The 27,232-nt window shown below is 42.1% G+C and overlaps 2 protein-coding genes across 5 annotated transcripts in view; both read right to left on the bottom strand.

The window, feature by feature from the left end:
- Positions 1 to 27,232, bottom strand: part of LOC131690984 (ecdysone-inducible protein E75-like) — a 356,539-nt gene that overhangs the window by 268,610 nt on the left and 60,697 nt on the right. The gene's annotated exons all lie outside the window — the stretch shown is intronic.
- LOC131690983 (uncharacterized) lies at positions 18,115 to 24,731 on the bottom strand. 3 transcript variants are annotated; one of them, XM_058977098.1, is made up of 3 exons: positions 24,614 to 24,700; positions 24,459 to 24,540; positions 18,115 to 24,405 (listed from the first exon to the last, which is right to left on the bottom strand). In XM_058977098.1, exon 3 carries the CDS (start codon positions 24,298 to 24,300, stop codon positions 18,532 to 18,534), a length of 5,769 nt encoding a protein of 1,922 aa, XP_058833081.1. In that variant the 5' UTR covers positions 24,301 to 24,405; positions 24,459 to 24,540; positions 24,614 to 24,700; the 3' UTR covers positions 18,115 to 18,531. The 3 variants fall into 3 exon arrangements, 2 of the variants coding, with proteins under 2 accessions (XP_058833081.1, XP_058833080.1); XR_009305668.1 differs by having other exon boundaries at positions 18,115 to 18,305; positions 18,379 to 24,730; XM_058977097.1 differs by having other exon boundaries at positions 24,459 to 24,731.

Genomic DNA, 27,232 nt, shown 5'->3' on the forward strand with positions numbered 1-27,232 from the left:
TGCCTGCTGAACCAGTTGATCACTTTCACCGCACAGACGTGGTGTATGGTGCTGCTGTCAGTGCTCGTTGATCGCTTTGAGAGGTACCCACACGCTGTGGACCTCACACTCTATCGACATTAGTTGTACGACTTTCCGGTTGATGTTTTGGTAGTATTCAAAGCATGGTAGGATCAGGTGGGTCAAGCCGAAGATCGAAGCTTTTTTTCCTACTTGGTTTCACATAGAGTCCAAACTGGTCCATCAAAATCAATAACTTGGAATAGTAGTACGTATGAGGTCAAATAAATGCGGACTATAAATCTAAAGCTCTCAGCTCTCGAGTCGAAAACGTCATACTGTCATACCTACCAAAGGATTTTTCGAAAATTCTACCACGGTGTAACCCTGAGAAGCTCCGTTCCATTGTTGCTTCGCAACAGTTTGTGACGTGAAGAAAAGTGTTATAAAGATTCAGTGAGCGCTACGCCCCAGTTGTGCGGAGACTATCCGTAACAATGGAATAGATCGTGTCTAGACCGATAATGAAACTTATGCGAAAGCCGATTTAAAATTAATTCCAGGCCTCACATTTTACAAGGCTTCGCGGTTTCTAGCAGATTAAAGTTTGATTTCACGAATAAATTTTCATTCAAAAATAAAATAAAATTTGAAAGGGAATTGTTCCTGTGGCAAGAAGATCAGTATTTTTGTGATGGATAAGAATAACAATTCGGAGGTATATAAAAGGGTGTTCTTCAACAAACGCATTGTACTCTTCTGCATAACTGCAAGGACTTGCTTCAATGGTAGAACGACAATGGGGCTCAGCTCAACCCAAAAAAGATGGAGTTCCGTCTATTAGGGACACATTGGACAATACTGAAGAGAAAACTGAAGATGAAGAAGCAGTCATCAGTGATATTGGTCGGAAGAAAAATTAGTGGAATTGGCTTACAAAGACCGTAACTGGGGAAGGTGGGTCGTTGAGGTGCGGCGAGTACAAAAATTCATTGGAAATCATCTTCCCGAACGAACATCGTACACAGTTGTTCTGTGCTCGTATTAAACCCACATTTTGTGTACAAACTCGAACATTCTATTTCGTATCAAAACACGCCTGCACAACCGAACTCCACGCACGTACACGGTGTGCATACACCTCTTGTACCCAAAGGCTCGTGGCACCAGTTTTCTTCTTCTTACTTTCATCATCATTAGCGTTGACTCTTTTTGCCTTGTGTGAACCGTTCTCGTGTACGCACACGGATGTTTGAACTAGAGTTTGAACATCGTTCGTTTGGGTTCGACGTTCGAGGCGAAGCATGTTTGAGGTTGAACGCGTGCACTAAATTTTCTACACAGGAACAAACTTGTCGATGTTCATGGGAAGTCTGTTGAAAATTGCTTGTACATTGTGCGAAGACAAAGAGCAATATGTTATATTCCTGTGCGAAACTACACCGTAGCGGTTGATGTTAAGTATTTACGCACCTATGCGTCTATTCGTAAGTACAACGACAGGTGACAAAGATGTTCCAGATGTTCTTAAAGGTATTTCGAGGGATGAGTAAGCAACAAGCCCGACCAATAGCTTGTTACCAGACTTCCGAAATTAATTATAAGTCCTTGTCATTGCTCAGACCAAACTACGTACGCCAGATCACGAATCCATATTGTAGGCAGATAGCATATCAAGAAAGCCCCGTGCTTCTAAAAATCATCTAGTATGTACAATCAAATTCAGTTTATAGTTTTTAGCATTGTTGTTTATAACACCACAGTTTCCTGACGAATGTAACGACTACTTCTATCACCTAAGAGAAGGTTTGTTGAGCGTGAAATTAAAATAGAATAAAAAGATCACCAATGTGCTAATCATGTGTTCTTCCTATGATGTCATCCCAGAGGCGTAGGACCTTTGAACGTTCAAAATCATGATTTCATCATGATATTGATCAAGTTTTGTATACTTCGAAATTTACTAAAATATTCAAATTCTTTATTACTTTTCTGGTTTCTATGACGATATCGACAGGGCTGAAATTTCTGTTTTTAAATTTAATCAGACCTAACTAATTTTAAAATATTATACTCACATTTTTCATGTTTTTAAATAAATTACTTGGTATTCAACCAAACCAACTGAAACTACGGCCATGGATGAAACTTAAACTTCATAGATTTTCAGAATTAAATTGAAGTTTCTATAAATAGGGTTGAAAATAGTCTCATAATCAATTAACAGCTTTACGATTACCAGTGCACGTGAAATATTGCCAAGTCTGCCATCAAAGAATGAGTGATTTTTTATTTTCAAATTATCAAATTGAAGATATATCTATCGAATATTTATCACCTTACAAACACGTTCAAAACTTCTGAAAAAGAACGTAATTTCATTATCAAGGCCGTGTGTCTAATCAGAAACCCACTGCGGCTGATTAGAAGAACGGACGTCACATACACCCTGCGACTGGTTCTAGTAGGCCATGTTTTTTCTACCGCTCTGACTACATGTATCGGGGCTATCGATTTTTTCGTCGGAACATCCACACACTGCTGATCTGTCTCAGTATGTCATGAGAGAGCGCACGCATGTTTGACTATTTATTTTTTCGGCGACGAGGAAGCAAAGCAAAAAACATAGCGCGGAAAAGTGGTTGCCAAATTTGGCCCCACCGAAAATGATATTCTCTAGTGACCTATTTCCCTCCCGCGGGCTGATATAAATGAACGTGTCGCGTTTCGCTGACTCCTGTCGTAAGCACTCTGTCTTTCTTTTTTATTTTCATTATTTAATAGCCATAATCTAATTGCTGGGAATGCTATACATACATAGGCGGTCGTCAATCGAGTCCACTTGGGAAAGAAAGAGAGAAAATAAACCTTCCATATCAAGTCATATTTTCGGCGACCAACCGAGTAACCTTCCCAATCGCGTTTGACGTTCTTGTTATGTTTTGTTTTTTGCGCACTCTCCTTCTGATACCGAAACCGATGATGATGTTGATGGGTATCGCGCCCCACACAGCACGAGCACACCAGTGTTGGGGTTGCCTTTATATAAATTCAAGGTTAGTCGGTCATTGACTTTGCCTTCTCGGTGCGCGGTCCGAGTAGGCGGGCAAACAGCAGGGCAAGCAGAAGTAATCGAACGAACGAACCAACTCTCGCACACACGCTCACAAAATCTTCTGTGGGTACACAAACGCTCCTCGGCGAGCGGTTGCTGAGTCTTGATAAGATTTGTTGGATCTTGTGGGGTTGGGGGGGGGGGGGGGGGGTAGGACCGCGGGCAAGAAGTTTGTTTGGGGAGGCCCACTCTTCATTCCGCACAGCACACCACAGGAGGACTACTCACTGCCTACTTGACGCCAACGCTGAGGAGCATTTGTTCTACTCCACTTCTTTGGGAAATGTGTTGGATGTGTGTTTTTCGTTTCGGCTTGCACGTCTTCCCGACCTGAACCGACTGATACTGCGAGAGTAAGATGGATTGGGAATTTGAGTTCCCTGTGATTGTGTCTGTGTGGGGAGTGGAGCAAAGGGTGAGGAATGGCGAGAGGGAGAGGAGCAGGATGTATTACGCAAAATTATCATACATGACCGTGTTTTTGCGTAATAAAAATTCGAGGTGTTCCTCGATGAAGCAGGAAGTTGGGGAAGATGGGAGAATCGGCGGGGAAAGAAGCATGAGAAAGAAGGTATAATGGGAATAACCGGTCACAAACAAATTTTTGTGCTCAGATGAACAAAATTGGGATTCATTCTTTGCTGGTATTTGGGACTGTTTTCGATAATAGTGTGGGATTGCTGAAATAATAACACAGCTGTTTCAAACAACCATATGGAATAAGCATTTTAGATTAGTAGGCCATTTTATGAGTGTTATGCAACAGTAGAGTATCATTTTAAAAGTTGTTTTCGAAAAGCTATTCCGAATCATTTCGCTAAGATCATTTTATTGCTGTTAATTCGTATCTTCCTGTCATCCTTCGTTTTTTAAGGAATTTCGATAACAAACCGAACAACTTAGATTTCGGTACTCAAATCGATGCCATTTACTTGGACTTCGAGGTCGATTGAATTGACAACAATTCCGCAAGGTAGTAACTTGGGATCGATTTTGTTTTCAATCTTCATTAATAATGTTGTTTTGCTGCTCCTATATGCCGTTTATTCTGTGCTGACGATACAATATAATTCAGAGTCAATAACTGTCATGCTGGATTGGTTGGAGTTTTAGCGTATCCTGGGCATCTTTGTTGGGTGGTGTTCGTCGAACTTGGACACGTTAAGCGTAGACAAATGTCACTCTCTCTTCTACAATCGGAACTATTCCATTTCAGAATGCTTTCTCACATACGTACAACACGTCAAATATCTAAGCGTTGTTCTGAAGAGCGAACTTATGTTTGGGCTTCACTAAGATGACATCATTGTCCGAAATAATCGCCAGTCAGGTTTAAAATTCAAAATTACCGATGCATTCCGTGACCCTCTGATCGCTCACATATTCAATTTTTTATGTTTATTGTGGTTTTGGCCCAATGCGTAATCTACCATTTTTGGAAATAATATACAATTCAAATTCTTTGAATTGATCACGATCTATTCCATTGTTACGGATAGTCTCCGCACAACTGAGGCGTAGCGCTCACTGAATCTTTATAACACTTTTCTTCACGCCACAAACTGTTGCGAAGCAACAATGGAACGGAGCTTCTCAGGGTTACACCGTGGTAGAATTTTCGAAAAATCCATTGGTAGGTATGACAGTATGACGTTTTCGACTCGAGAGCTGAGAGCTTTAGATTTATAGTCCGCATTTATTTGACCTCATACGTACTACTATTCCAAGTTATTGATTTTGATGGACCAGTTTGGACTCTATGTGAAACCAAGTAGGAAAAAAAGCTTCGATCTTCGGCTTGACCCACCTGATCCTACCATGCTTTGAATACTACCAAAACATCAACCGGAAAGTCGTACAACTAATGTCGATAGAGTGTGAGGTCCACAGCGTGTGGGTACCTCTCAAAGCGACCAACGAGCACTGACAGCAGCACCATACACCACGTCTGTGCGGTGAAAGTGAGCAACGGGTTCAGCAGGCAACAACTGCCGGCAGCAATGGTGCATTTCTCGTAGGAGACCATGCGGGAAGATCAACACATAGCAAAATGCAAATATCTGTTGCAGCACAGATAACGTGCACGCTTTGCTTGTTTGCTTGGTAGTAGAGAATAATAGAAGAACAGCGCGAATATTTTTCCCAGGCTGACAGTATTCTAGCGAAATATTTATAGTGAAAACTGAAAGTCCATTTATTCCTCTACAACTTTGTGGAACATCATAATATTCCATCTTTCATTGTATGAATTTTTCCTAACTTTACCCTACCCTCCCACTCGGTTCACATACAAGAGATAAGCGGAGTACGCCCTTTGCGAATGTTAAGCAGTAGGATCCAACTGCAAACGTTAATAACTCTTTAACGGTTGGCTGGATTGTCTTGCAGTCTTCAAAAAACTTGTTCGGCATATGTTCAAAAGCTTAACTCCTTCCTGGGTCCGTGTTCGGGTGCTCACAGCGAACTCTAGCGACAATTTTGAGAACTGTATTTCCCTATACATGGTGGCTTAAAATCGATGCATACTCTACTCATCCTGCCATATAAAACTGCGATTCGTTGAATTCCAAATATGGTCGTGTTCTTCCAAGAACTTCCTGAAAAACAGGTCGAAATTTTTACAATCGCATTCAGTGGTATCTCGAAATTTTAATGGGTTTGATACTTTTTCACGAAGACTCATAGAATTAAGTAGAATAATTATATTAAAATATATGAGGTATATCTCCTGAAGATCCAAAAACTTCCTAAAGCTAAGGTCTTTAAATCTACATCCGGTCACATTCATCATTACTCCAAGAACTAAAATGAGTGAGGTATTGGGTTCGATGTAGGGCCATGCTTATCTCAGAACTTCCTGCAATACAGTTCTTAAGATTTACAAGCGTAGATGTCGGAAGTTTATGGCTGTGATACACAAATTGAACAATATGTTGAATTGTTATGACGTCTTCCTGGACCTCGTTGGAATAAAGGTCTCAAGATCTGTTAGCGTAACTTTTGAAAGTTAAGAGGCTAATAGCTCAATACTACCTTCAACTTAGTGTAATGAACCAGAAGCAGTAAATAAATAATCATCAACATGTTATTTATTACGCCCATAAATCTTAAGTCCTTTGATCCAGGCAGTTATAAAATTGCACTTGTAGTTCAACGAGTCTCGATGAGTATCTACGGCATAAATAAACTACCGAGCGATCACTAGTTACATTTGGGGAGTTCAAGGCTTCAACACAATGACAGCGGCATAACGGCGAAGAGGTAAACGCGTAATTTTTCATCAGTATTCCAACATTGAAGAGTTTGGGTCGATTTTCGAGTTATACAATCGAAAACCTGACCATCTTAACTTCGTGAACTGCAGAAAAGATCTGCACACCAGAAGGATATAATTCCTTTTCTAACTTCTAACTGAAAATTTCAATCACCTTCGTTCGAAATATTAATCAACTTTTCAACGTAATTCTTCCACAACTGCAGATGCCTTGTCAAATTATCAACTTGTGAGCAAATTTTCTCTGCATCATTTAGTGAGGTAAAATTTTCGATCCGGGATTCGTTCAACGACCCCTTCTACGTAAATTCGAAATACATCAGTTGCGCTTGATCAGAAATTATTTACTTATACTTACGACTTACTTGCGCAAGGAACCAGATTTTATTTTAGTGTCCTGTTGTGATATTTGATAGCGTAATACGACCGCAAACTTACTCGTGCACAGGTTGAGTGAAGTTTTTGGTCAAATCACACCCGGATATCGGTCATAAGTTCTAGTTCAAAATTTTTTGTGGTTCGTCCCGTCGTCTAACCCGGATCAAGTGGGGAAAGGTTTAGAGCTAGATTACAAAAAAAAATCTGGACCCCTAAAAATATGTAGATCCCTTAAAATATTCGGCCAAAAAATGAAATATTTCTCAGATATGGACGTACGTCTATTACAAAAGTTATTAAATACGGTCGAACCGAATGTCAGGGATATCTAATTCGAATACCTCTAAAAAACTAGCTTTGCCCATCTGAAACTTCTGTTGGCAGTACTTCAAAATCGTCTAATACTAGATTTCCAACATATACAAATAAAAGAGATGAAAAAACAATCTTATGAAACGACCAAATGGATTCGACAAGGAGAGACAAACCTTCAGAAGCAGGCTAGACCTTTCTGGTCGCACTGTTGCTATGAAAATATTAGCAAAGCATCATTCAGAGTAATTACGGTTCCGTACCACGGTGATAGGCAGAATGTGAGGGCTAATCACTTCTTCAAAAATTATTTCGTGGATATTTAACCAATTTTCCTCCGCGATAATGAATGACAAAACCTAGGAATACTTCAACCAGTTTCATGGCATGGTTTTCTATACTGCAATGCAACGGAGCAAAGTAATTCTAAACGATACAGATGTCTAAGTTTCCCAAGAAATACTTGGTCTGGCAGGCGATCTGCAACAGTGGATGAACCAGTGAAATCATCGTATCAATAGGAAGGTACCCCAGAATATCTATCAGCAAGATTGATTACAGAAACGATTTTAGGCACTTCTATGCCGTTATAATCTACTCTTTCCATGCTGGTCAGTTTTGGTATCTTCTCACTACGCCAGGGATGTTCTGCATGTTATGAAGCACATAATGTTTATGTTGCATTGAAAGAGCCAAATTTCACCAACTTTCCAGAGCTACGTCCTATCATCGTCTGACGAGAGATCAATCTAAATGCTAACAACACGTAACAACCAAAGAAAAATGGCAAACATTGTGGAACAAAGCAGCTAAGTTAGATATCCCTGATTTTCGTTTGGACTACACGCACTTTTTTGACAATATTTTTAAAAACGCTTTTTCCATATCAACGAGTTATGAGTTTTGAGATAGAACATGCGAACATATCTATAAGAAATATTTCGCATCGCGCCTTGAGAAAATTGATGAATATATACATCACTCGGCTGTCTCAAAAGGTTCCAGAAACGGATGACAGTGGCAAACACAGTGATCCATTCGTGATCGAAGACACCATGAACGGTAATATTTGCAAAACTGAGTGCATGCAAAAACGACTTCTGCCGTTTTTGGAAACAGAAAATCAAACACCGTTGCTTTGGCCTAATTCAATAATAATAGGTTCGTTTTGAACTCCGTCCGATCGAAACCTTTTTGGGCCATGATAAAGCGCGAGCTTCGAAAGATCAAAAAAAGAGGACATGATTAGGCAGTTGAGAATATACCGGAAATGACTGTAGGGGAAAGAGGGTAACAGTGGAACTATGAAAACGTATTGTTTTCATAGTTCCACTGTTACCCTCTTTCCCCTACAAGTTCTAAAGGAGAGCGACAATTAAAATTGTCGAGCATTTTACTCAAACTCATCCTAAAATGTAATCAACATATGTAAGCTGACTTCGATAACTATAGTCAATCTTCAAATCAATCTAAAGTGTCGAAATAATTAACGATTCACTCTTTTGTGTTCAATTTTCTTTCCGTAACGACTGCATAACGCTTTCATTTGTGAAGATCTGGTTTTTTGTGAACCTTAGTCACAGTTTCCGTTATGTCATTGCAAAATCGTTTTTCTGCCCGTGAACTAACCCACTACTATATGAACATTATTCATAAACCACATGTTGACTCGTGTTACTCCATAATTTTAGGAATCTTGTTTACGGTCTTATTATACGACGTGATTTAATTAATTTAGTAAATCTTGAATATGATCTAGTTTTCGTGCTTGATATTTTCTCGTGATCTATTTCACGGAATGTTATTCACATTCACACCGTATGAATTCCTAGTGCAATAAGGTTTTTTTTACACGGGCGAAAAGGGATGATTTTGAAGTTTCATCAAAAATGTTCTTTTGGAGACATAAGACTTGGACGATTTTCAAACAAGTTGATGTCTGATATCTGAGACCATTTTAAAAATCAAAATGACGACTCCCGGATTAGCGGAATTCTCTAAAATCCAATCAATATGGGTATTTTTGGAATGGGATTGACGAGTAGACGCCAAATATCGATGTCTGAGGCCATATTGAAATACAAAATGGCGGCTATCGGCTTAGCGAAATTCTGTCTAACTCAGACAACGTGGAGTGTTTTGAAACTTGATTGACAAATATGCCAGAGGTCTGACGTCATTTTAACATCCAAGATGATTCTCATTATTTAGTATAAATATCCAGTGTAAAACAAAAAGATACATTTATTTTAGAATAGTTTGCATTTATACGATAAGAAAAATGTTCTCATGAATCAATTTACTCGAAGTTGAGTTTGTTCGCCTACTAGAACTCATCGAGCAGGTTTTCATGTGAGGCTCTAAATCGAATAAAAAACTGAAAAAATCAGGGGGAAATAATAAAATCGGCTCTTTACTGTACTATTAAGATGAATGAGATGTCCACTAAACTAGAAGTCACCATCTTGGATTAAAACATGACTTCCGGCATTGAAATTTGGTATCCATTCATCAAAGCTATTCCAAAAATTCTCACATTGTTTTGTTAATTGAAAATTTTACTAAACCGAAGTGGCCATCTTGGTTTTCGAAATGGCTTCAGACATCGATATCTGGCGTCTACTTGTCAATCCCGTTCCAAAAATACCCATATCCAATGGGCTTAAGCCACTGAACCGGAAGTTGCCCTCTCGAAAATGGCCTCAGACATCGACATTTGACGTCTACTCGTTAATACTGTTTCAACAGCAACCAGATTGTTGAAGTGTGTGTCAGAAGGATTCTTCAAGAACCGCCTATTTCACTTTTCCAAACATCTTCTAAATCCATTGCATTCAAATGGTCTGGGAATAAAAGCAGAAAATCTGTTAATAGTAAAATCCGAACAAAAAAATTGATCAAAAATCGTCTAAGTTTTTTGCCTTTAAAAGAACTTAGAATTTTTTACCTTTTAAAGAACTTAGAAATTCGTGCAAAAAACTTTTTTGCCTTTTTCGCCATGGTTTTCGTAAGAATATTCCATGTTGATTTGAAGGGGTTAGTCATGATTTTCGGAAATTCTCTTCGTGTGATTGTGATAATTTATTTTGGATTTCAGTCTTGGATTATTCGTGTAGGTAATATGATTCATGACCATGATTTCAGTAGCTTTGTCACAATTTTCGTAATTTCAACAAACGTTATCGTAATATTTTAGACTACACTACTAACTATAGATTTCTTTTACGAGGACTGAATCATAAAAGCATAACCGATCATCAGTGCCTCATAGTTTTGTAAACCATTTCACGAACATGAATTGTGACTCTGCAATGTATTTTTGGTGCTCAGAGCAGCTTTAGTTTTCATTCCGGACTTTTCTATTCAATAAAAATGTTTAGAATGTTAGGACTATTAGAAACACCGTTTTCATATATCCCTTACTCATATCTAAGAATTTATTTGTCGAAGATGAGTTTTTCTTAGCAACTGCTGTCCACGGTTTATTATAGTGAACCGTTTCAATGTAGGACAGGTAGGAGTCTGTCATTGATACGTGGTAAGCGTTGTCTGCGGAATGGTAGTGTCTTGTGTTGTGAGGCCGCATTCTTACCACGTAATCACTATTGCAATATCTAGGAATATGTTTTTCCATGTATCCTTCATCCAATTGAAAATCATTTTTTTCTGGCATGGTAATGATGGTGAGCAATTTTCTGAAAGGGGTACGTGGAACGAAAAAGGTTGAAAACCACTGGCTTAGACGGAGCGTTGCCGGCCTATCGTTCGGCGTTGGCGCATGTTTAAAGGCGCGGCTGTGCGCGTGTCTAATTTTTGTCTTCTAAATGACACCCATATTGGTTTTCACCGTTTTGTGGTAACCGAAAATTGGCATCTTGGGTTTTAGAGTGGCGTCAATCACCAATTTCCGTCTTCTGTTGACCATCCTCTTTCAAAAGACACTTATATTGATGATGGTTTTCACTGTTTCGTGATAACTGTAAATCACCATCTTGGTTTTCAAAATGGCGTCAAATTTCCTAGTTTGATTCCATCAGGAACCGTTGTCGGAATCGCCATACGAAGTCGATGGAGCTGTAGGGGTGTATGATTTGAAGAACTTTTTTTTGTCTCGATTATAGAGGTTTCAACCTTACGGTCATTCGCCTCTTTGGCGTTAGAGAAATCTTTAACCCTATGTGTGGAGCTGGAGATCGAACCTAGGTGAGTTGCGCACGAGGTAACTAGGTTATGCCTGCCTCTCTGAAAAACTTGGAATGGTAGAAAAGTATATACATTTTTTAAGGTTCTCCTGGAACAGTTTTCCAGTGGCCAAGATTGATCCAATTCTTATCCATTGTGAAGGATCAATGGAAAAGAGTCATATGCAGCCCGATGCAAAAAATTGGACCCAAAACGCGACATTTTTTGAAAAGGCTGGATGACGTTATCAGGAAAAGTGATTTTTGTGTAAAAATTAATTGATAGTACTTAAAACAACCGCTCAGTATACTATCATGCTCGTTTTCCCCAATTCCTCTTTTCGTTTGAGTTGATGTACAATACTGAATATTTTACTCGGAAGATAGTTGAATACGGCTGACAAAAATTAGTATTTCTTATGTAAAAAAGCCCAGATAATCGATTGAAGATATTTAGATTAATCTCTCGAAACGTATACATCCGTTTAACCCCAATTCTTCGCACAACAAAAGTGTGAAGTTAATATTGGCTTTATATTTCGGTAAAAGGTTCTATGCGCCTCTTAAAACGTGGCAATTCTCATGTATAAAGGTCCAGGTTACCGTTTGAATATAGTTAGACTGACCGCCCAAAACGTGTGTACTTGTTTTACCCCAATACCTCCCCTAACTCAAGTATAATGTTAGATCTGGCTCTACATTTCAGAAACAGGCTAAATGCGGCTGATCAAGATTAGTATTTCTTATGTAAACATTTCAGGGGAATTTTAGTTACAATGGCCGCACGATGCGTGTGTACCCGTTTTACCCCAACGCATCCCATACCTCAAGTGTGAAGTTAAAACGGACTGTGCTTCTTGGAAATATATTGAATGTGGCTCATGAAAAGTAGGAATTCTTATGTAAAAGAATCCAGGGAATCTATTGAAGATAGTTAGAATGACCGCACGAAACGTTTTTATCCGTTTCAACCCAATTCTTCACATAATACAGGTGTGGAAATATACCTTACTCCACATTTCAGAAAGAAGCTGAAAGCTGCTTTCAAAAGTTCTTTTTCAATACTATATAGACCAGGCAGCCAAGGTCGTCAAACGGTGGGATAACAAAATTCTCACAAGTTTCCTATCTCATGCCTCCACGCGAGTCTAAGTCTATTGATGACATTTGGTCCTTAGACTGGCGACGACTGGGTGCTATCAGCCTTCTAGTAGCAGAATGAGAGGGTGCGAACAGTTCTAGTCGAGAAAACATTGCCGTAAAAATGAATAGTTGATCGGAAATTAGCCCCAATACGAATAATCTGACTAGTATCTATGATCACGGGTCAATACGTATTGAAAATTCGCCGCGTCTGTTTTTATGAACCTAATTTCAAGCTCCGTTAATGCTAACAAGCCCGTGCATCAGGTTAACAATCCTTTATATTTTCCTTCAGTGTTCGTTATTATCGCTCGTATACTTGTATTCCACAAATCTGATATGGAAAATAAGAAATACTTTCCTTGATTTACAACATCTCGCGCTATTTTTGCCTGTATAATGTGTCACTCTAGCTTGTCACTCTAGCCTGTATAATGTGTCACTCGGTAGTTTTCAAGCCAATAAATATATCGTAGAGAAGAAGTAGCGAATTCTGTCCAAATACTGTTGCATTAAATAGAGATCCGGCCCATTACGCAGATAAGATTAGCTTTTCTAGGCAATACTCCCACGGTCGGCTGAGTGGAGATCAAATTGCTTTTGTTTAGGGAACATAGTATACTCTCGGTAGCCGGCTGCCCAGAGTTTAAAAAAAAACCAAAAACTAAACAAGATCTCTTTTTCGAGTGATCGTGCACTCGAAGACTAACTAAACAACTACCTAATAAAATATGCTTTACAGGTCGCATCGCTTGCTTGGAGCGAATCCTAGACCTGATACCCTTCCAAACTACCAACTCCGCGACACCTATGGAAGAGTCTGGTGAATCGTCATCCTTCCGTTAAGTAGGTGGAGCATCAACACTTCCTGTCTACCTTATCCTTTATCCTTCCTCGTGAACGATGGAGATGGGGGCGGCCGGCAATGATGGCTATCATGCTGTTGAGGTATTAATATGGGTCGGATTGGTATGAAATCCTACTTACCATTTCCTAAGCAACTCTTATTAGATAATCAGCAGTCAAACCTGATGAAGTCAGTGTGCAATCCGCCAAAATCATCGTCACAGCGCAACGCAACGCAACGCAACGATAAAATTCATATGGTTTTGGTGTGTAGTATAATAAATTCTATTCTACAAGATCTCGATTCACCTCTTTATACCGTAAAGAAAAATCCCGAAATATGCTAATTTCTTCATGTTATACAGTGGTGTCATCCCTTAAAAAACTGTGTGGAAGGGGGTGGGCGTAGCGTAGTTGGTACATCGATTGCCTTGTACGCAGAGCACCTGGGTTCGAGTCCCGACCCCGCACATAGGGTTAAAAAAATTCATAAGAGATTTTTCCAACCCGAAGAGGCGAATGACCTTAAGGTTAAAACCTCTGTAATCGAAATAAAAAAAAAATGGAAAGAACTGTTTTGTATAGCCAGGAAATAACTCAAAAATAAGAACTGTTTAAGATACAAATTCGGTATCTTCAATAGAGTCGTTCAGAGTACCTTGCTCTAAAACATTGTAGAATAAAGTACGGTTCTACCTCAACTAGAATTTGAAATAATTTTGGTGAATAGGAATTATGAAAATCATGACTAAATTCCGGAAATCATGAATATAAACAACATTACTGGTCATTAAAATATCAAAAATCATAACTAAGATCCTGAAATTACGAACATAAGTCACTCTGCTCATAACTAAAGAATCACGATAACGTGTATAGAAATTAAGAAAATCGCGACAAAAAAAATCCGCTTGTCTGACAGAAAAATCCGATAGTAAACTTATGACCAAAATAACTCTGTAACGTGATGAGAAATCACAAAAATGCGAATAAGCTTCTGAAATCATGAAAGTCGCTTGACTGTCCCAAATTATGAACATAAATCATAACAAAAACTAAACATGTCAAGGGAACAACAACAGTAACCCATCCAAATATTCGAATGTAACCCCATGTATATATTCGGGGTGAACTAGTTTTTTTAGAAACAAATAGTTTCACGAAAACGAGGTTTATTATTCATAATTTCTGGAACTTGGTCACGATTTTCGTAAATCGTTTAGTTCACGAAATCGTGATCTATTTTCCATGAATTGACGGAGTTCAAAACACTATATATTTCACACGTAAAATCTGGCTTGTAGACAGATTTTTGGATATTTATATAATAGAGTAAATTGAATAACTATGTGATAAGTGTGGAAACCCGATTAGGCTACCGAAGAATCACCCAACGCGGAGCTGGCTTTGGACCACTTAATTCATTGGGGATCTCTGTATGAATGGACGAGCTCTTTGCACGGTGGTCTTAGCCTACTTGTCTGTTCTCCCTAGTACGCTCGTGACGCAAGGTAAATATATGCATTCACCTCGGACCCGCGTTGACAGTCGGTCGAGGCGTTTCATGCAGGTTACCTTTTGCAGTGTCGTATCCCACAATAGGGTGGGTGCTAGTTGAAGTAGGGGATAACGACCAGCCACGCTGTCTATGGAGACGTTCCCGAAGCCTGCCGGCTTATAGCCTAACTCGCAGTCGGGCCAGTGTTCGACTCCTTCGCCCTGCGGGCCACCCAAAGGAAAACCACGCCTTTGGAGCTGATTCACCGGTCACCACAAGTCCGGCATCAGCCATATAGTCTCGAAGCAAAACCCTCTCGGAAATTTAACGTCGTGATCACGATCAGCCGATTGCGCCACCGGCACGAATTTATAAGTCGGTACTTTCGCCGCCGCTCAGCATAGCAGCTCGGACACCTAGTCGAGACACTGACAGCATCGGTGTCAAAGCAGCAACGGCGATTACAGCCGCCACGCCTCAACTCTGGAGGAAAACACCATGGACGAAAAAGGTCAGGTCTGAACAAATTGTAAATATTGTAAATATAGTAGTAAGATATATCGATTGTATTTTCAATAGTCATATAGACTACGGTTAGTGCCATAGAGAAGTTGAAATCCAAGCGCTTGGGAATAGATAGTGATATAGGTCGGTTAAGTAGAGTTCTACGAGTAGAACAGTGATCGATGTTAACCCCTTCCAGCTCAAATATAGTTTTCATTCCGATGTTTGACGCGAAGTGAAGGCAGTTTTAAACCCTGAAACACGGTTCCCTTAGTGACCCGTTATAGGTTATTGCTGCGGTACTGGCAATAACGGAGTTTGTTCGTTGCGTATGGGGCTTAATGGCTCCTTCTGATATAACAAGATATCAATTCCTGATTAATATAGGACAGTTATTCTAAACCTGGTATGCGCGGACCCCTAGGGGGTCGTGAAGTGGTAGCTGAAGGTCCGCGAGGCAAAATATATTTTCAGAGCGCATATTGAAATATTGCTAACAAACCAAAAATAACATATTGATAGCATACAAAATCGATGTTTACCCATGAGGGTCCGCACCAACCCAGGGTGATTTCTAAGGGGTCCGTAGTACGAAAAAAGTTTAAAACCGCTGATCTAGGATGTTGCCGGATAGGAATATCCCTTGATAGCCTTAGGTTAGTGGTAGCCAACTTTCAATAATGGAGACCCGGTGATTCGCCACAGTGATCCTTAGCCTCTTGTCCAGTAACTCCTATCCCTACCCCCCCCCCCCCCCCCCCCGCGGTGGCAGCTAAGGTACGAGTAACCATAGGAAAGATCGGCTAACCAACCCCGGTGGGACCATGGTCGTATGCTGACAGGGAAGGGGGACTCCTCTTTTCGGAGGGTGAGTCCATCCGAGCGTCTGTTCCCCATGTTAGGGGAGGCTGATGTACCGTCCTCGTGTCAGCGTGGGACTCTAAACAGAGCTGACACGATGGTCCTCCGGCGAGAAAGGGGGTTGGGGAAAGCCCAACAAGTCGCCATGGAAAACTAACCGTTACAAACAATGCAGAAGAAAATACGAATCAGAACAAGCGGCAAAGACCTACGCGACGTTTCTTCAACTACAGCATCATCAACGTACACTGCCCACACGATGGGAGACCCGACGACCCTATACGAAGCTGGAAGAAGACCGTCTTGGCTGTTCGCAACGAGACATGAAAATTATCATCGGTGATATGAACGCTCAGGTAGAACGGGAGGTAATGTTTAGACTGGTAATCGGGCCAAACAGCTTGCACACCGTATCGAATGACAACGGTAAACGATGCGTAAACTTCGCAGCCTCCCGAGGCATGGTAATCCGAAGTATCTTCTTTCCCCGATATCCATAAAGCCACCTGGAGATCACCTGGCCAACGCACCGAAAGCTAAATCGATCACGACGGGCGATTCCTTGAAGTAGCACTACCCACGGAAGAACAGCTGGGCGCAGTTACTCTTGAAGATGGCTGGAAGGAGATCCGTTCTGCCATAGGAAGTACTACTATAGCGGCACTAGGTACAGCGATTCCGAATCGAGGAAACGACTGGTTCGATGACGAATGTAAGCAATTAATAAAGGAGAAGAATGCAGCACCGAACGAGACAGAATGTAGAGCGATACAAACAAGCACGGAACAGGCAAACCTCGGTCCTCCGGAGAAAGAAGTGCCAACAGGAGGAACGAGATCGCGAAGCGATGGTACAACTGTACCACGTAGACGACACACGGAAGTTCTACGAGAAGCTGAACAGTTCGCGCAAAGGCTACGTTCCGCAAGCCGATATGTGTAGGGACTTAGACGGCAACCTTCTTACGAACGAGTGTGAGGTGATTGAGAGATGGAAGCAGGACTATGACGAGCACGTCGACGTTGAAGCAGCAGAGGACGAAGGCGGTATGGCAACGGATCCACGCGCAGAAGACGATAGGCTGCTGGCCCCTGATCTCCAAGAAGTCAAGGAGAAGATCGGCTGAAAAACAACAAAGCTGCCGTTGTAGATTAACTACCCAGCGAGCTATTAAAATACGGTGGTGATACACTGTCTAGAGCGCTGCACTGGATAATCGCCAACATTTGGGAGGATTAGATTCTTCCGGAGGAGTGGATGGAGGGTGTCGTTTGCCCAATCTACAAAAAGGGTGACAAGTTGGATTGCTGCAACTACCGTGCGATCACACTACTTAGCACCGCCCACAAGGTCCTCTCCCAAATTCTTTGCCGCCGATTGTCACCATTTGCAAGCGACGTTGTGGGGCACTACCAAGCGGGATTCATGGGTTCCCGCGCCACCACGAACCAAATATTCACGATTCGGCAGGTTCTGCAGAAGTGCCACGAATACATACTTGACCACACATCATTTGTTCATCGATTTCAAATCGGCGTATGACACAATCGATCGAGATCAGCTATGGCAGATAATGCACGAGTACGGTTTTCCGGATAAGCTAACACGATTAGTCAAAGCGACGATTGATCGGGTGATGTGCGTTTTTTGAGTATCAGGGACACTCATGAGTCCCTTTGAATCTCGAAGAGGGTTACGGCAAGGTGATGGTCTATCGTGCTTGCTGTTCAACGTTGCGTTAGCAGGTGTAATAAGGAGAGTGGGGATAGACACGAGTGGCACAATCTTCACTTTCTGTAAAAAATGTGGAGTTTAGTGACCTTAATAATGTGCAATTGTGACAGAATGATTTTATCGTTTTTGCAAACATGTCGTATGAAATATGCGTAAACTTGTAAACGTGACAGACAGAAGCCTTGACCATATGCATTTTCTCTGACAGTCAAGCGGCCCTTAAAGCGTTGGAGTCAGTCACGTGTTCCTCTAAATTGGTTTGTGTTCGGTCGTCCCCGAACGGAAAGAAATAATGAGCAAGCACCTTTTTTATGCAGGCTAAAACTATATAAATTTTTATTAAATTTGATCTTTCGCATATAATTTTACTCTCTTACTTTCAAATTTTCCTCCCTCGCTAACTACTCTTCCGACCAGCTTTCCAACTATCTTCCTTTTCTCCTTTCTACTTCTGCTTTCCTAGGTAAGTATTATCAATTTTAAGGTAAGTATTTATAGATTATAATTTAACTTCTTTTTCCAGGTTACTCACGGTAAGTATACGGTAAGTATTCAAGTTATTCCGAAATATTTCCTATGGCAGCTTCTGGATACTCTATAGAACAAACCACATGTGAACTTTTTCGGTTTTTTGACAGGTCACACACAGACACAACGGGCGGGAGCTAGTTGCGAAAACCAAACGTCACCATCGCCCGAGGGATGCTCCGCTTGCAGGTTCAGTCGTGGTAACAGACCCCGGCCCGTAACATCCGGCGTTGCTTCTTGTTCCGGATTTACCTTCACCTATCTCCATTACCGCAATGTTAACCGCTCCCCGGCGATGTAGCTTCCCGTCTGTTGTCCTCACGCTGACTTGTCTAATGGTCCCGTCTGTTCCCGGAAACACTTCTACTATCTTCCCACGCCTCCAATTCTTCCGAATTTTCCCCTCCACCAGAAAAACTAAATCCCCAACACTCAACTGTCGCTTATCGTCAAACCATTTGCTGCGTTTGTTGATCGTAGGTAGATACTCGGTGATCCACCGCTCCCACATACGGTCGCTTAGGTACTGGGCACGTTTGTAAACGTTTCGTAGAGCCTCCGCTGCACTCACTGGCTCCACCTGGAGATCCGCACTGGTCACTGCACCTCGCAGAAAATGGTTTGGCGTTAGTGCTTCCTCGCCTGCGGGTTCCTGAGGCTTGTACGTGAGTGGACGCGTGTTAATCATATCAGCTGCTTCTGCTACTGTTGTTTTCAGGATTTCATCAGTGAGCTTCCTTCCGTCATCCAGCGCTTTCATCGATTCCTTTACAGACCGCACCATCCGTTCCCAAACACCGCCCATGTGCGGGGTGCCGGGGGGATTGAAATACCAGGCAGTAGTTGAACTGATGAATTCCTCGGCGCACTTTCTGTTGATTTGTAGTTTGGCCTTTACCATTTCGTTCCACGCTCCTCGAAAACAAGTCGCATTGTCGGAGAATATCTCTTCTGGCTTCCCATACCTACTGGCAAATCTGCTTAGTGCCATGAGACACGACTGCGTTGAAAGTGAATGCACCACTTCTAGGTGCACTGCGCGCACCGCTAAGCAAGTGAAAACGGCGACCCACCTTTTTTCCTTTCGGCGTCCAACTGTCACCTCCACAGGGCCCAAGTAATCCACGCCGACAGAGTTGAAGGGGCGTTTTCCAGGCGTAACACGCTGAACCGGCAGTGGTGCCATGCGCGGAGTATGTGGAACGCACCGATGCACTTTGCACCATACGCATTCACCGGCTACTCTAGAGACTGCTGCACGAAGGTTCGGGATTTCAAACTTCTTCCGTATCTCGTTGAACACTGTCTCTCTATTCGCATGTCCAAACTGCTCGTGATAATACTGGATGATTTTCTTCGTTACGGTATGAAAACGGCTCAAGATAACAGGATACCTCTGATTGAAGGACATTGCTTCCGCATTCACCAGTCGACCATCTACTCGTAGCACGCCATCTTCGTCGAGCGTCGGCGCATATTTGTATAGGGCACTTCTTTTCGGGATTCGTTCTGCTTTCTGGCCAGGGGCTAACTGTAGGTTACTCGTCAGCACGCTCATCTCATCGGGGAAACTGTTCCATTGTGCTTGTTTCCACAAAATTTTCTCCGCCTCCAGTAGTTCGTTTTTCTGCAACGGTGTTTGTACTGCGGGGTGTGCAGTCTTCAGCATTAATTGTTGATTCGTCGTTGCCTTTGCTGTGAGTATCGGCAACCCTTTTTGTTTGCGCTTGCAATTTCCGATAAAACGCAACACTGTGGCGGTCACTCTCAGCAGCCTATTCCATCTCGAAATCGCCTCAATCTTTATGACTTCATGAAACAGAACAACTCTTCTGGCATCTTCGTCGGTTTCTCCGGAAGGAAACTGTGATGATGGCCACTGGCATTCGGGAAGTAGCAAGGAGGAAGGACCCAGAAACCATGCACCGTCGCTTTGTAACGGCGGACCGCGACCCCACTTGGTCAGTACGTCGGCTATGTTTAGTTTAGTCGGTATCCAACGCCAATCCACTACCTGAGTCAAGTCCAAAATCTCTCCCACCCTAAATGCCACAAATTGCTTATATTTGTACTGATCCGACTGGAGCCAAGAACAAACCGTGCGAGAATCAGTCCAAAGAACGCAGCGCGAAATGTGCAGCGTAAGCATTCGCTCAATCGTTCGATACATCCGGGCACCGAGAACCGCTGCCATAAGTTCTAGTCGAGGAATTGATTGCCGTTTGAGTGGAGCCACCTTTGCCCGAGACATAACTAAACTGCATTGAATCCTGCCTTTGATAAGCACACGTAGATAGGCCACACACCCGTAAGCATGCTCACTAGCGTCCGTAAAGATGTGGAGCTCGAGCGACTCGATCTCCGTCGATACAGCGTTCCCGATATAGCAGCGTGGAATCCGGATGGCTTCGACCTCGGGCAGCAAATCAACCCAGCGTTTCCACAGCTTCCAGCTTTCGTCGTCCATAACTGCGTCCCAATCACAGCCCTTTCGCCACAGATGTTGCAGAACAATTTTCCCGTGAATCGTGAATAATGACAGCAGCCCCAGAGGATCGAAGAACCCCATAACGCAGCTCATAGCAATTCTTTTCGTCGGTCGCTTGCCACCATGTAAATATTGATCGACCTCTTGGCGCTGTCTCGTAGAAAACGAAAATTCGTCGAGGATAGGGTTCCAAACTAGGCCTAACACTCGTTCTCGCAATGTCTCCTTGTCTTGGTTGAAATGAACTGCCATGACCGGTTTGTCTTCGCCCAAACTTCGTAATACCTCTGGAGAATTCGAAACCCAGTTCCGGATTTCAAAGCCCCCGTTCTTGTGCACAAGCTTCACCTGTTTCGCCCTCTGCACTGCTTCTTGGATTGTGTCGACACTGTCGAAATAATCATCGACGTAATGCCGATTGATTATAGCATCGGCTGCTTCAGGGTACTGACTTGCATGCTCCTCGGCGTTCCGATTTTTTACGAATTGGGCGGAACTCGGCGAGCAGGTCGACCCAAATGTAGCTACGTCCATCACATAAACTTTAGGATCCTCTTCGGGATTGGATCGAAAGAGAAATCGCTGGGCTTGACGATCTTCCTTGATAATCTTCAGCTGATGAAACATTTCCTTGAGATCGCCCCCGAATGCGATTCTCCGCTCACGGAACCCGATAATTACTGCCACTAACGGTACGAGTAGATCCGGTCCCTTCAGTAGCTTGCTATTAAGCGAAACACCTTGCACCGTCGCCGCAGCATCCCAGACGATACGCACCTTTCCCGGTTTCTTCGGTTCCAGCACGACATTTATCGGCAAGTACCACGCTTTCCCTGCTTCGGTATTCTCCAGCTCCTCTTTTGTGGCCAAGTGAGCGTATCCCTTCTCCACATATTCCTCGATTTGCATTCGCACTTTCGTGTATAATTCCGGATTTTTCATTAACTTCCGCTCCAGCTGCAAATTTCTCCTCAGCGCCATCTGAATACTCTCCGGAAATTGCGGTTTGTTCTCCTTCCAAAGCAAACCGGTCTGGAACCGTTCTCCGATGCGTTTCGTGGTCCGCTCCATAATCTCCATCGCTCTTTTGTCCTCTGCAGATTCTTGGGCCGTTGCTACCACTGATTCCTCTAATGCATAGTGGCTTTTCAGTAAACCATGTATGTCTTCGTTGGTTACATCGTGATGCAAGCATACGTATCCTCTCTCTGTAGTATGGCTTGCTTGATTCGGACCATATACTGTCCATCCGAGTTTGCAACGGACGGCAATCGGGTCAGCGACGGTACCTATCTTCACTTCCATGGGCGCGAAAGCATGAACATTGTTGAGACCGATAAGAAGCTCTGGCTGGCCTTCATAAGATGCGATCGGCAGATCGCTCATGTATTGATAGCGGGCTGAAAGTACTGCAGCATCCAATTTCTGATGTGGCAGCATTAACTTGCCCACAGTGCGAACCGTTCTGAGCAACATTTTTTCTCCAACACCAACTGCTGAAGCCCACACATTCATTTTTCTTGAGTTCTTCTCAGTACGTGAATAGTCGGCAGTCCATTTGATTGTAAGCTTTTCTTCGGCCCCGACAATACCCAATCTATCGGCTAGCTTACCTTCGATCAATGTGACGGAAGCACCTTCGTCTAAAAATGCCAAAACCGTCAGCGTCCGATCCCTACCATGTAGTTGTATGGGAATTATCCGAAACAGCAGGGGGTTGCACGAGTGAATGTGTGCACTAATACCCACCGTACTGACCGGGTGAATGAGCGGATTGTGTGCCTCCTTACAGGAGCCAACGTTGCAACGAAACTTGAACCGGCATTGTCCTCCGTGTTCTCCGAGGCATAGCTTGCATAGCTTATCGCGGGTCACCATTGCTACGCGCTCGGCGTGTGACCAGTTCTTGAAATCCTGACAAAACCGCAATCGGTGGTCGGTACGCTGGCACACTTTGCATGGTTTCAACCCTAATCGGTGGCTGACGACTGTATTCGAATTTCCTTCCTCGGCGTGACTGAATACTGCTCCTTTCTCTTTTCGCTTTCGACCGGAATGTTCGCCTGAGAATCTCGTCTCCGTGGTACGCTCGATGTCCACTTCTGCTTCCCGCGCGTCATCCGCAATTCGTAGGAGAAAGTCCGTAACTGTACGAAGAGAAATCTTTCTTCCCTCTCGAGCTCGTTTGATATCAGCCCACTGTCTTTTCTCCGCATCCGGAAGCTTTTTTATCAGGCCCTGTATAAGCAACGGGTTCTTCAGATGCTCCTTAAGGTCCGCTGCTTCCACGTGATCGCAAAGCTGCTCTACTACGTTGGCGAACGGAATGAACCCTTTCAGATTCTTCGGTGCCGGCAATTCTTTAACGCGTTCCAACAGACGATCTAGTAATTGCTCGGGACGACCAAAGTGTTGGCGAAGCTTCTCAATAACACGAGGGACCGATTTCGGAAGAAGCAGTTGTCCTCGTACAAGCTCCAGTGCGTCGCCCCTTAGGCATTGTTGCAGACGTGCTAAATTGTCGACATCGCTAAACCCGCACGCCTTTGTAGAAGAGTTATACGCCGCATAAAACAGTGGCCAATCATCCGGCTTTCCCGAAAATAGAGGAAGGTGTTTACCGATCCCGTGCCTGGCAGCAAGTTGGCCCTTTGTTGGTCTGGAACCCTGCTTAACCTTCTCGTCCGGTTCCTTATCAGTTTCTTCCTCCGAACTGGAACTCTCCTCCGTATCATCCATTTCCGACTCAACACAAATACCCGTCTTTCCCGCCGGAGCTAGTAGCGGTGTACTTTGACTCTTAACGGTAATCGGTTGGGAATGTTTCTGTGGCCGTTCCATTTTCATTGTGTCCAACTGATTATCCACAGTTGACATCTGCTCCCGAAAATCTTTTTCCAGTTTCTGAACTCGCTTCAGGTGCTCGTGTTTTACCTGCAGCTGCAGCTGGTTTTCGCGCTCTAGTTCTGCTAGCTCGAAACAGCGCCACTCTTCCTCTAGCTGCATTTGCTTTCGGCGCAGTGCTTGTTCCTGCAGGAACTTCTTCTTTTTCATTGCGGCCTGAAACTCTAGCTGCTTCTCTTTCACCAGCATCTGTTTGTCCCAGTCCGCCTCGAGCCGCCGCTGTTCTTCTTCCATGGCCTTTATTTGTTCATCTGCGGACGGCACTGTGGACGATTTGACACTTCCGGCATCCGATTCATCTGCCGTCGATTGAGGATTTGCGTCCTTCTTCGTGCGCTTTTTGGCTGCCGCCACACAAACTGCATTATCGCAGAACCATTTTTTCTTCCTCTTAACGGTATCGGTTACACCCGCGCAAGCGTAATCATACCAATTGTTGCAGTGGTCGCATGCAACCATTCCACCTAGTTCCCTTGGAGCTAATCCGCACTTGCCGCACGGTGTGGTAGTGTAGTCTAATTCCTGGTCGCTCATCGTGCCGTGGGTGAGGTGCGATCCAAACTTTGAAATTTTAGTTTGTTCGGTCGTCCCCGAACGGAAAGAAATAATGAGCAAGCACCTTTTTTATGCAGGCTAAAACTATATAAATTTTTATTAAATTTGATCTTTCGCATATAATTTTACTCTCTTACTTTCAAATTTTCCTCCCTCGCTAACTACTCTTCCGACCAGCTTTCCAACTATCTTCCTTTTCTCCTTTCTACTTCTGCTTTCCTAGGTAAGTATTATCAATTTTAAGGTAAGTATTTATAGATTATAATTTAACTTCTTTTTCCAGGTTACTCACGGTAAGTATACGGTAAGTATTCAAGTTATTCCGAAATATTTCCTATGGCAGCTTCTGGATACTCTATAGAACAAACCACATGTGAACTTTTTCGGTTTTTTGACAGGTCACACACAGACACAACGGGCGGGAGCTAGTTGCGAAAACCAAACGTCACCATCGCCCGAGGGATGCTCCGCTTGCAGGTTCAGTCGTGGTAACAGTTTGGGAATGCATTCAGTTGCTATAGCAGGTGGCTAGAAATAGCACGGTGAATCTTTTTTGGGTACCTAGTCACTGTGGAATTGAAGGAAATGAAAAAGCAGACTTACTACCAAGAAACGGATCTTCAAAATTATTCCAAGGACCTGAACCATTTTGTGGGGTCTCAGAATGCACCATAAAAATGGAATTGAAGAACTGGAAAAGATCAACTATAGATAACATTTGGAGAAATACTACTACCGCCCGACAATCTAAAAGACTTACTTCACCAAATAAAATTATAACTCAGCGACTGTTTAGTATATCTAGAAAAGATTTAAGTACTTTCAGCGGTTTAGTAACAGTGCACTGCCCGAATAAATATCATCTTAAGCAGCTAGGCAAAATAGAAGATGATACCTAGATAGGGAGACCTCAGAACATTTAATGTGTACTTTTCCACAAAATGAGCAATTTTTTGCATAAGAAAGGTAATACAACCCTCAGATGTATGGAATTATCGCGAAGGACGCGAGCGTTTGTACGTTTGGGGTGGGAAAGACTGTGAGTGTGTATGAGAGAATATTTAATTGTGTTAGTATGAAGCTAATTTAGGATATGGTAATAAAAGCACACACCGAATAACAAAAAAGATGCAAAGAGAATAAGGTGTGGTAAGGGTTTCAGCGTAAAAAAACACTTTTTCGATTTTTTTTCTAGAAATTTGGGTGAAGCGAATTGATCTTTTGTACACTGTAATTATAATTAAAATAATTTTAATAACATTCTGTAATTTTTCTATGCAAAAATATCGACAAGAACGTCTCTGGAAAAACACAATTTACGATTTAAAAAACTACTTAAACTGTGCATACACATTTTATGTAAAAAGTTTCTAACCCCTGCGTTGAGTTTTCGAGATAATTTTTCAATTAGGGGTTTGTTACTCATAAAATTGTAGTTTTTTTGTTGTGAAAAATTGCTGCTTTTATGAGAATTTATCTCCGAGAATTAGGAATTTTTAACTAAAATATGTATGCAAAGTACATACAAAATACATAGATAAAGAAGTCTAGTCTACACATACACAGCCAATACATGTAGGGATCCTGGAAAATTACAGACGTTCGTCCACATTTTTCCTTATCATTATTAATGTTTGTGATACATATTGAAAATACATAAATAAAGAAGTACAACAAAATCAGACCAATTAAGTAGAAGAGAAGAACACATGTAACGTGCAATCAAACTACTTCAACTCCTCTAAATGCCAGCAAATGATATTTATAATTCATTAACAACAATTGCATTCTGTTAGAATTTCATATGCTATGCTGACCGGGAATGAATGATTCACGTGCGTAACTTAATTTATCCAATCCGATCTTTCCAAATGAATAGAATTCATGGTTTGTTTTTTTTTTGTGTATGAGATACATTTGGATCATTTATACGCATAATTCTTTATACCGTCCAAAACGTGTGACAAATGCCTTAGATTCCGTTGAAAAAAGCATACTGATTCAGTTTAAAACGAAAAAGTTATGAGCAATTTTCTGAGAACATGTTCTGTATGTTTCCGGTTGTGGGCCATCTAGGAAAATTCCCTCAAAATGCAAAAGTATAAAAGGAGAACTAATATAGATTCGCAGTGGACACATGTGAAATTACTGTTACGCGCTTATAGGTGTTAGAGCCGATGATTTCATTTCATTTAATTCATACAGAAGATGTGAAAATTTTCGGAAGCTTAATTTTTTTCTGTTATTTTTATTTAATTTTATCCTTACGTTTATTCGCCTCTGTATCGGATTAGAGAAATCTCTAACCTTAATTGGAGGATTGTGAATTGAGCCCAGATGAGCTGCAAACTAGCTTATCTTAAGATATGCTGCTGGGCAAAGTTTAAAAAAGCTAGACAAATTCCCTCCATCAGAAATGGCGGCTGGCCAACAACCGGGCACACTCATCTATGTATTTGTTATTAATAAATTATATCTAACAAATGTTGAAATCAAAGTAATAAGAAGTCTCTTTAATGCTTTCTAGTGGATTATTTTGTGCAAGTCAGTACGGTGTCTAGTAATCCAAAGAAAATTAGTTTACGGAAATAATATTCCAACGTGCAGTCTTTGGTACCATACTATAAGCCACGGATCGTAGCTAAGTATGTGACTACGGATTAGGCCATGATGATAACAGCAAAAGCTGCAGCCAGCACCATAAAATCTATAGCCGGCACCATCAGCGAGCAAGTGACAGCAATAAAACGGTGAATTTACTCTCAGGTTTTTGATGATACAGTACCGTACTAATCAATTTCGAACTTTCTCATCCAGAAAAGATGCTTTTCGACTGATCCACACTCATTACGGATAGATCAATGCGTAAACTCATATTCCACAGTAAAGAAGATATGCCCAGATTTAGGAA

The sequence above is a fragment of the Topomyia yanbarensis genome, chromosome 3 (genome assembly GCF_030247195.1).
Source record: "Topomyia yanbarensis strain Yona2022 chromosome 3, ASM3024719v1, whole genome shotgun sequence".
Classification (NCBI taxonomy): Eukaryota; Metazoa; Arthropoda; class Insecta; order Diptera; family Culicidae; genus Topomyia; species Topomyia yanbarensis.